The sequence below is a fragment of the Atractosteus spatula genome, chromosome 7 (genome assembly GCF_055471065.1).
Source record: "Atractosteus spatula isolate fAtrSpa1 chromosome 7, fAtrSpa1.hap1, whole genome shotgun sequence".
Taxonomy (NCBI): Eukaryota; Metazoa; Chordata; class Actinopteri; order Semionotiformes; family Lepisosteidae; genus Atractosteus; species Atractosteus spatula.
Window position 1 is genome coordinate 62,870,270 of NC_142712.1, and position 11,169 is coordinate 62,881,438.

Genomic DNA, 11,169 nt, shown 5'->3' on the forward strand with positions numbered 1-11,169 from the left:
GGAAGTGCTGATCCAGCACCACCCGCCTAGGAACACAATCACTTCCGGGTAGTCGAGTGCAACGCGGCAGCGCCCCCTGCTGGGTCGACGGCTTTTGAGTCTTTGTCAGATGCAGGGCGCTGTCAGAAGCGCAGCGTGTTAGTCTGAATACGAGAGGGATCGCATTCGAAACAAGTACCAGATAGCCTACCAAGTCCAACAGCTTCGTAATGCAGAAAACAGAGTGTACTGTAGTATAGCTCGCCAAGGATTTCAGAAGATTCAATCAACTATACAAAAGCAATACACTATCCAGCATCTAGTCAGCACAATAACCTTATTTTTAAACTTATTTTACTTAATGACTTAATATAGTAATAATATGATTCTCATTATACGTAACATTCATCCATTCATTCTCTTAACTGACAAGTAACGGGCGCAAGACAGGGTACACTCTGGGAGGGAAGCCAGTCTATTGTAGTAATAATATAAATCATTTAGATTTCGATGAGGAGCAATAGGCGAACAATAAAATAGGTGGTTTTGTTGAGAAGTGTGCATCATGATGGGATACAGATATATCTGTATAATATAAATATCTATATACAGGATAGACTAGATATCCTCTGTGAGGAACTACTACCTCCTTCCATGTTTTAAATCTCAGCTCGGAGATAGGTAGATAAGACTTCATTGACCCCGAAGGGAAATTGATGTGTTACAGCAGTCCAACCCAAGACAAGCAAAAACAGACATCAGGATAGTCGAAAAATTATACAAAATAAATATAAAATAAATAAATCAAAATATGTGTGCAAAATATGATGATCATAGTCACTGTAAAAACAATAGAATATGTGCAACATGCTGTCCATAGACGAGCAAATGAAGGGCTAACAGTCCGAGCCTAGGGCAGCGTTATACACCATGACAGCCGCCGGGAGGAAAGACCTGCGGAAACGTTCCCTTGAACACCGTAGCAAGGGATCATTCTGTATCGGCCTGACACAGACAGCTGCCTGTGCTGGCGTGTTTCTCTTGAAACAATAGCGCACAGAACCATGTGGGGCTCTGCTTGCCTTTTGCGCAGGGAGGGCGCCCATGGACGTTTCTTACACTCACTCGTGTGACTGAGATTAATTCCACCTAAGAGAATTTTTCCTGCCGTTTTTCTACGGCGGCAGCTGCCAGCATTGTTCACGGCAGGGCCCAGCTTTGATTTCCTGTTTTTCCACAGGGATCACCACCAGGGCTACGAAAGGAACTAGGAGGTTTAGGTTTGAGGTTAGTGATATAATCCAAGCTAAATAAATAAAAATGACAGTGCATATTTTTATATATACAGTATATAAATGGTGTACCATTGCACATCTATTTGGGAGATTATAAGGTTAATGTAGTACATCAGCAAGTCTTTAAAAGCCGTTCAGATATAACCTGAAAATCTCCCAGACGAAGACCACTCACCACACACCAGTGCTTGGAAGCAGTGCTTCTGGGCATTCTCACACACAGCCTAGCCAAGCAATGTAATGATCCGTTTCAATTAGCAGGAGTTAGAACTGACACAATCGTACAATCAAGCTCTTCAGGCCCTTTAACCCTTAGAATGAGCGTCTGGTAACAACCACTTTCTTCACCCGAAGAAGGCTCCACAGCCGAAACGTTGTGTTTCTTTTCTTCTCTTTTCAGCATGGAATAAACCTATTACTTGTTCCTTTGCAACCACTTTCTTTGGTTGCTTTGCTAAAAGGAAAGGGTAGACCTCTAGTGTCATAAATCTGAATTAGGTTACCAAAATGCAGTGCAACACCTGTCAGAGAAAACAGAAAAAAATGTATATTTATCTCCTCTGATGCTCCAGTATGTTTTGCAGTAGGTACTGCTGTTCTCCTCAGCAGACATGTCTTTTTCTTCACCAAAGACATGAAATGGTGAGAATAATAAATTAGTTTGTTTAATAGTGAGTAACAGAGGATATAAATGTATCAGGAAAGGAGGTGGCAGTCTCTGATACTCACAGACTTTCTCTTTAATAAAGTGCAACATTTCATTTGTCCCATGACAGGACAGACATGCAATTACAGGCAGAAGAGAAGAATTCCGATGATCAGTGATGTACCGATTACTCTTATGTAAAAGGTAGAGGTACTGCGATGTTCCATATAAAAAGGGGAAGTTATCTGGTTCCTTCTAACATTCAGTGCATTCACTTTTACTACAGGAGCAAAGGAAAAGTTACAAATCAGCTCATTTATTCTGATGAACTACTTTGACTTTTTAAGACACCCTTCACACCACCCGTGAAAAAAGACACGAGCAAAACAGACACAACATGCTGCAATACTGCAGCTGTGGCCTCTGTGGTAGAATCCAGGGATCTGCAGTAATACGTGGAAATAATTCACCCATTGTCTAAAAAGGTCTGTGTCCGATAGGAATCCCTTCATTAACTCATTGCAAATCCCTTATCTAGCAGCATATTCAAATCAATGCTCACAACACTCATATTAATATTGGTGAATTGTACTGAATTCAATATGTCGAAAATTGGGTTCCCAGGTCAAAACTACCCTAATATAAATTAAGCCTTTGTGTATTTGGGAACAGAATTTTCACAATTTCGTTAACAAAATTCTAACAGCAGGGCACAACAGTAATGCAGTGGTTACAGCAGATTAAAGTCCTGTGTCCTAAACTATACAGCAGAGATATTCTACCCCCTGTGGTAAAATGTCTGGCTATTTCCTTACCCCAGAGGTGTAGCAGTTATCACCTCCAATCTTAACATTCACTTCAATCTTCCTGCAGCTGCAGGATGCCCTTAAGCATATGACTGTCTGCTCTCCTAGGCTCAATCAGCTCCAGTTCTATCCTTGCACACAGCACTGTTCAGCCCAGCATCTCTAAAGATGTTACAGCAATTAACGGTTTTGACTATAATGTCTGAACATCATTCAAGATCTTCTTTCTCTACATTAAGAGTCCTCTCCTAATCCTCTTTGAACACCTCCTCAGCTGATCTCATTTCACATTTCTTCAGCCTCAACAGTCCACCCTTCCTCTAATCCTCTGCACATTAAGCTCCGCCATAATCCAGTTATGATATCTTAAAATGTCACAATTACTGTACTTTGTGCATTCATTGCCCGTTATTAAGGAATATGTGCTTTTCAGTCAAATGTGCTGCTGGGTTATGTGTGGAGCCTGCGTTAAAGAAAAGCAAAGAATGTAGATGTGCACAGTAGGATTGCTATGGATTTCTCTGTGTAGAAGTAGTTACAGACAAAAAGCACAGGGTGATGCAATATCCAGTGGGAGACCTGGGCTCCCACTGTTTCTATCCATGAGTATGCAAAATGTGTATTAATTGCACACAATAATGCAGTGTATATATTGTACATGCAGAAAAAGTTAAACCAGATTAAAGCAGTGAAACCTTTGCAAGTTATAATTATCCCACTCATAAATATTTATACTCATGTCTGTTGTTCACTTGCCAACTAAACATTAGGACTGAAAGGAAATCTTTCAATTCAAAACAAGGTTTGAATGAAAGAATGGGCAACTCTTGTTTTTTTTTTTTTCGCTGCTGTGTAACAATACCATAACAGTCACAGTATTTTCAGTGTGGTAGGTTATGTTTTTCCTATCAAATCGTCACCACGCATAATTGCTTTCTTTTTGCTTGCATCTAAATGCCAGATTCTAAAGTTTAAGAGAGTGTTAGAAAAAACTCTGCTATGGGGAAATACCATACGCAACACTAAGATGCCATTCATAATATCATGTATGATTTTTCTCACCATCATACAAAAATCATATTGCTGCTCTGGAATCAGTCCACAGAAAAGATACCCAATGCGTTACAGAGTCCTAATTCAAAGGCACTGATGAAGTCAATCCAATTAATTTCTAAATCAAGAGCGTCATTTGAACCACAGGACACTAGCAGAAATCATGAAGAAATGCATTGTGTGTACAAGTGAAATCAGCAGGGATGTGCCTTTAAACAGGAAGTCAAAGGGCACTTTACACAAAGGACTGTGGGAGTCTGAAAGTTGAGAAGATGGCTCCTTTAAAGAGATGCAGGTAGATGATGGTCTTGGATCAATTAGCCAAGAAATTTTGTAGTTGTTCTAGAGGATTCTCTCATATGTAGCGATTCGTAGGTTCTGTGTGGCTTGCTAATGCTTTAAAATCTTTGCTTTCATTGCCTCAGGATGTATTCCTTCACGGCAACACCCACAACCTTCCCACTGCATTTTAATTGTATTCTTCAGCCAGGCCCTGGACACTTGCTGCTTTATGGTGCTACTTAATCCCATTCGATCCGCACCCCACCTGTGGCAGATGAAATCCCAGGTCCCATCTGCCTCGTCTTTCGCGTTTTCAGACACCCCATTTGCCGGGGAGTCCTAGAATGATGGCGACAAAAGATCACATCCCAATTTCAAAAGCAGGATATTCTAAGAAATGTAAGAAAATAAATCATGAATGTAATTTGCCTTTTGAGTGGCTGCTTCCCCACTATAGCAATAGTGCAGCACTGTAATTAAAATGTTCCTAGATTTCAGAAAAGATTTACTGGGCCAGAATGCGGAAGAGAATCCCAGATGCACTAAACGGAAGCATGAGAATGTAATTTTTAATTGAGGGAGGTGAAGGATGGTGTTGGATTCATCTTTCGTCATCTTCAGCTTTCTCCTAGGTTTCTATTTGATTTCCTGTTTTCTGTCCCCCTCTACTGGCTGTACCATGCCATTACACAACTTTTCATCCGGGTGGCAGCTGCCCAACCATAAGATAACGTTGACTTGGTAGACCCAGCCTTCAGTGAAAAAAAAAACATTAACGAAATGCAGCCATTTCCTTCCTTGTATTTTTTACCACTATTGCAAAATGTCTGACGGTACCCACAGGCAGGTACTGTGCTTGCAATCCAAAATTTGAAAAAAATGCCATAAAAAAGGTTATTTTTTTCTTTACTGAATACACAGTACTGTAGTTTACACAACCCATAGCCTTCACATCACTGAAATGGCTCACTCATATTGTTGCTCTAGGCCTAACACTAAAAATAACTTATCTTTAACATACACTATCAATGTAATAGTACAGAGCAAATTAAAATGGAATCCTCTGGATTTTGCATGTTTTAGCACACTGCTGTTGTAAACCACCTGGAAACTGCCAGAGGAAAATGTGAAGTTAAGACCGAGTTTGAAAACCACATCCATCACAAATCTAGCTAAGGGGTTCTTAATGAACGGTATACAGTAAAGCTCTCAGCACCTCCACTGGTGTGATCAAACCAGAGCAGTGCTGCCAATCAGCTCCCTGACTGGACCTGGGAAACGAAACGAAACACAGGAAATTCAAGTTTGGTTCTTTTTAAGTGGGACAAAATCTCCCTTCAGCTTATAACAAAAAAAAAAGACGCACATGAAACCAAAATAACAAAAACAGATTGGTTTATTAAACTTCTGTACAAGACAGTTAAACTGCACAACAAAATATATACAAAAGATGTACACAGTACTAAAAACGCAGCCCTCGAAAATTCATCATGGCTTTTCAACAGGATAAAAACGGGTCTCGAAGAAGCTGCAGCTCAGTCCTCATCATCCTCATCAGGCAGAGGCCGGGCTCTGGAAGAACACACAGTTAACCTTTAGCACTATGGCAGAAGACGCATGCCATAACACAACCATACTCATCCGAGCAGCTTCTTCCAAATCATTTATAGGATAATGTGGACTTGGTACACCTGGACAGCACCACTTCAACAGCCAAAGCCACAGCTTTCTGTACAAAGCAGGACTTCCATGCAAGACTGGAACAAGCAGTGATCCTGCACAAATGTCTAAGGGTATTAAACCACCTGTGCAATGATCCTTTATAATAAGGAAAGGAGAGGACTTTTACTGGGGGAATAAAAAAATTCATTTGCATGAATCCTCCCTTTCACATGACCATGACATGCCCTCTTTCTAGAGCAAATACCTCTGTTGCAGTCCATAACGCTATGCGTCTACTTGTCCGTTTTATAATGTATACAACGGATCTCAGTTTTAAAGAGACAGAAACCCAACCATCCAATCAAATGTTTTCAATATTAGCAGCACATTTGCCCTTTTCAAGATGAACAAGGGTGAACGGCTTCCTGACAGCACCCTGATAAAAACCACACTAGTATTAGACACTTTCCAAACTTCACATCTCACTGAAGCAGACTAAGGGAAAACTTCAGCATGATTGACTAGTGTGCATTCAACTTAACTGCATTAATGTGGTCTGCGAACACTTTACTGCTACATCTCAAAAAGCAAGTCTCTTTTTACTTGAACAATTATTCTGTTTTGCGAAATAAAGAAGTATTTTGAAGAGATGGAGCCCGACACTGACCAACAGACCAAGCTAAAACAGGACAAAAAAAAACCACAGAACTAAGATAAGTATGCAGTAAGAGCACCAGGCTGATACTGCTGTCAGTTGTCCTGTGTCAAGTACAACTACCCTCACATTTTTCATGACACCAACGAACATGGCAAGAAGAAAACGTACATTCTGAAAGACTGCACGAGGTTAGCGTGCCTCTCTCGAGGGCGGTGCTGCTGTAAAATCAGGGGTCTCTGGACAGGCACAGCCTCGTCCAACAGGGGGCTCAGGGTCTCGGGTGCCATCACAGGGCCGTGCAGGAGCAGGTGCACTTACTTCCTGGGTGCCTTGCTGGCTCCACTGCCTCCCGCCTCCTCCTCATCCTCCACCGGCAGCTGGTTCTCCTTCTCCGGCTTCCTGCTGGGGCCGCCGAAGAAGTCGCCGATGCCCTTCTGCCACGCGGGAGTTGGCCGCGGGCACACGGGGTTGCCCCCTGCGTACTTGCTCTTGGCTGGAAAGAAGACACCGCAGTTGGACAAAGCGTCCCTCTGCCACTTTGAAAGCCAAGTCGAGTATCCCAGACCAGATGGGCCAAAACAGGACACATGGCCTCCATTTGTTCATAACCAGTTTCCCTCTCATTCTGGTTCACTTCCTGAGTCAGACACTTGAGCGGTTTATCAGAAATGAGAAGGGAAACATTCTATATATGCCGCCAATACCCTTGCTGTCAGCACAGGGCTTTTAAAAATCTTTAGAAGCTGAGTCACTTTTTTCTTTTTTTGCAATGTGACAGGTCGCTTCAATAGGCCCAGCAGAGAAAAAAAACCACTGCATTAGCTATAAAGCTGGCTTTGCCCTCTGTAGTTCACACGTTTATGCATCCCGGGAGGAACTTGAGCTAGTTGTGATTGAAGAGCCATTGTCATTTAACTTTGAAGCAAAAACAGAATCCCAGTAATTGCCAACAGAGCTACAGCGACATACTCCGGGAACTCGTACATGGGAGGGGCACAAACTAAAATGGTCTCTTTCCAATTATTATTTTTACGATGCATACCCACCACACAGTAACGCGACTGCTGTTGTTCAAGCCTCGAGGCATCCCACGGCAAAACCGTGGAAGAGGAGGCCGACACACGGCGGCACCGCAGCTTCAAAGGACAGCGCGTTCACATGCAATTAGCAAAGCAAACACGAAGCAGGAGAGCAGCTCACTCACCAGGTGTGCCGCCCTGAGAGTTGCTCGGCGTGTTAGCAGAGCTGGAGGCTCCTAGAGACTTCCTCGGCGCTGAGGCGGCAACAGCTGTTAAAAAAAACACACACACATACATACATCAGCCTTTAAAAACACTCGGTGTGCGCAACCGGGCCACCTTCCTTTGTCCAGGGAGGGACGGAGACATCCTTAAGCAAGGTTTAATCCATACATTTGAGGCTGGGAAAAAAAAAAAGATGCACTTCGCTACAATGGCCTGTGACGGATCTTAAGACTGACAACACCACAGCGCGGTCTAATTACTACTAAAACACCGAGAAGTTCGACTTTTTTTTTTTACAACTAGCTTCGCTACAGCAAGGATAACGTCACCGGCCAATGCCTGTGAAAACCTAGTTTCTCTGCACAGAGGCTCGAAGGAGCTCTTTTCTCGTTTCGAGTGGGCCGTCTCTTCCGATAGCAATGAGGTCCCGTAAGGCAGAGTAGTGGCTGCCTGGCGCCAAATTAAGACAGCTCCAGAAACTGGCGCCAGTTTCGAGAGAACACAACAGTTAATTCATCTGGAATTTCGACAAAAAAAAAAATATGGTCAGTGTAAGTTATGGCAATCCTTGAGAGAAATAACTGATGTGTTACGTTTAAAGGAGAGCGGGTGTACAGCTACTACCAAGTCTTGCATCTGTCCTTTTAAAATAGGGGGAGAAAAAAAGTCGTTTTACTTAAACCTACCTATTTTAGCCCTGCATCAGCGACCTTCCAGATCAGGGATTTAATTGCACGACCCGCAGTCCAGGCGCGGTCACCCTAAAATTATGGTCAGTTTTCTTGTGACAACAAGAGACAAATTGGCGGGAGTGAGCGCAGACACTCGCCAGGAGAAAAGCAAGACAGACGGATCCCCTTTAATACAGGAGGGGGGGAAAAAAACACGCTTTCGGATTTTACTCTTTTTTTCTTTTTTTGTAGCTACGTGACCTTTCCTCGCCAAGACGAGAACAGCTCCTTGTTCGAGAGCGAAAACCGCAGAGAACAATCAGATGCCATTACCTCCAATTACACAAAATTGGATCTACACAAATCCCTGTGCTGTTCGGACTAACCCCCCCTAAAGTAGAAAAAGCTTAAAAAAGTTACAATAATTCGATTTTTTTTGCACAGTAACAACGGCGTGCGCAAACCCAGGGGGAAAAAAAGTATTCAAGAAAATAGCAGACCGAGAGTAATAATATAAATTCCTCACCTTTTCTGTAAGTCGACGGAACGCTATCTGCTTTTGTCCTCACCATTTTTCCCCCCCTGAAGCAGAATCTTTTTTTTTTTTTTGTTTGTTTTGTTTTGTTTTCCTCCTAGTGTCTGGGTACGATTCCCCCACCACCCTGGGCAGAAGCACAGCAAAATGAGTCAAGAGGCTCCCGCCGGAGTTTAAATCTCGACCCGGTTCCTTCTACGTCATGCGATACGTCATGCGATACGTCATTGGAACCCGCTCGGCAGGCCCCGCGTAACCCCCTGCCTTGCTCGCTGCCGAACATCCCGGGCGCGTACGCGTGTGAGCCCTGTGTACCTCGTCTTCTTAGCAAATGAACAAGTAATAGGTGTATTCCATGCTGAATAAAAGAAGAGAGAGAACACAACGTTTCGGCCGTGGAGCCTTCTTCAGGCGTGAGAGAGACAGGGCAGTAGGCAAAGGTAAAGTAGCGGGAGAACTTTACCTTTGCCTGAAGAAGGCTCCACGGCCGAAACGTTGTGTTCTCTCTCTTCTTTTTTTCAGCAGGGAATAAACCTATTACTTGTTCCTTTGCAGCCTACGCATGCTGACGCAGCTCCCCACCTGAACTTCTTAGCAAATGAGCCCAACATGCGCCTGCGGACAAAAAATAGCTTCCTCCCCCTCCCCAAACAAACTGAACTGTAAAATGCAACAACAACAAAAAAAAATGAACACTGAATATCAATCTATGAATTATTTTGCTTCTGATTTCCTCAAACGACGCTTGTATAAATTACACACTTCTTCGGACGCTATGTGACCTTGTAATTTTTGTCTCTTTCAGGCGCGTATCGAGTACGGTCCTTGTGGAACGTCTCTAACCGCACCGGCTGCACGGTGTGAAAGTGGAGCCGCGGTGGTTCTGCTGGTCTTGAGGCCTAGCTTGTGTCATTTACAAGGGAATAAGCTGTCAGGGAATTTGGATCCTTCAGGGGAAAGAAATCCAGAATTTGGTACTGATCCCATGTTTGGGAGAGAAAAACATGGGAACATCATTTCAAAGTTATCACTTAAACTTAAAAACCGATGGTAAGCATTATGTTACCGGCAAAAATAACCCCTGACCAACATAAACAGTAAAATTTCAAATATGAACTATTTTAGTTCTCTTTAAATGCAATCATAAACAAGCAAGTAAGACAGCCTAGTTACTCTTTGTATTTAAAGATTGTGACGTTGCTACCCCAAGTTAAAAATATAACTCATGTTGCCAGTGTTTTTACAGTGATAAATGACTTTCAGTTGAATGTTCCTTTTCCATAAAGGCTTTGAAAGAAGTACTGGAACTAATTGTTCTCAACACTACGGCCTGCATTTTAAAATGAGCAATGAAAGTATTTTTATCCGATACAGCGGAGTAGAAGTTGAGATTGAATAAGCCTGATATGAATTTCTCAACCCAAGAGTATACAACAATATATCCACTGATATCTTATTTTGTATTTTAAAAAAAATCTAAAATCAATTAATACTTCAACCGTGCAAATTAAACCAGAAAACTGAAGCAACAAGGGAAAAAAAAAACTTGTGCATAGATCTTAGCCTAATACATTGTTTGCTTTTGAAAGATAGATACTATTACACAGCATTATGGTGTGAAACAGCTCGTAAAATTCAGCGTGAGCTTTTAGAAAGGCTTGGAATGTCTCCCTCTAGTTGTAAAGTAATTCATCTCCTCAGGGTGGCAGGACTGGGGGAGGGTCCTGTGTGTCTATATCCTCCTTTTGATATCCCGAACAGTTGGCTGGCCACAGGAAAGGCAATGGGAAACCACATCACACACCAGCGAAAGGAAGAGGTCAGCAGTGCCAGAGCCCAGCTGAAAGGACTGCATAAATACCAAATAACTTCCCTATCCACAAAAGGCACATTGAGTGTGATTGAAATGTGACCATGTGTCATGTTCGCAGAGATGCCCCAGCAGTTTCTCTGATGAGCCAGTGCAGACAAGAAACAATCCTCTTCCCTCTGTTTGACACACAAACATTAAGATCCACAACTATCATTGCTTTGAAGGCAATGGTGAGTGTTCGAATATAGTCAGTAAGCCTCTACCTAAACTATTCAGATCAACAGGCAGATTAATTTCAAAACAAAGAAGGATGCTTTCTTCTAGTAGAAGGAAATTTACTTTTTAAAATCCCAAAATGTGTTTCCTTGAAGACAGTGCAACACAATAACAAAGCGGTATAAAATAAATGTGCCTCTTAAAATGAATAAAACCTTTCTGTTCCTTTTTGCACAGCAGTACATATTTTTCCCCCACAAGAGACCTGTATGGTTTCAAAAGGAATAAGCGACTATAGTTCCATTGCAG

At 42.4% G+C, this 11,169-nt stretch overlaps 1 protein-coding gene across 1 annotated transcript; it reads right to left on the reverse strand.

The window, feature by feature from the left end:
- Positions 1-5,440: 5,440 nt before the first annotated feature.
- pclaf (PCNA clamp associated factor) lies at positions 5,441-8,941 on the reverse strand. Its single transcript, XM_088921454.1, has 4 exons — positions 8,823-8,941; positions 7,586-7,669; positions 6,700-6,874; positions 5,441-5,633 (listed from the first exon to the last, which is right to left on the reverse strand). Exons 1-4 carry the CDS (start codon positions 8,866-8,868, stop codon positions 5,597-5,599), a joined length of 342 nt encoding a protein of 113 aa, XP_088777580.1. The 5' UTR covers positions 8,869-8,941; the 3' UTR covers positions 5,441-5,596.
- Between the last annotated feature and the right edge of the window lie 2,228 nt (positions 8,942-11,169).

What these genes read in the sequence shown, in the direction of transcription:
- pclaf (XM_088921454.1), bottom strand. Translation starts at nt 8,868, where the DNA reads ATGGTGAGGACAAAAGCAGATAGCGTTCCGTCGACTTACAGAAAAG. An exon ending in CTCTCAGGGCGGCACACCTG is followed by an intron (nt 6,875 to 7,585) that starts GTGAGTGAGCTG and finishes TCTTCTTTCCAG; the next exon opens with CCAAGAGCAAGTACGCAGGG. An exon ending in GCCAGCAAGGCACCCAGGAA is followed by an intron (nt 5,634 to 6,699) that starts GTAAGTGCACCT and finishes GTGTTCTTCCAG; the next exon opens with AGCCCGGCCTCTGCCTGATG.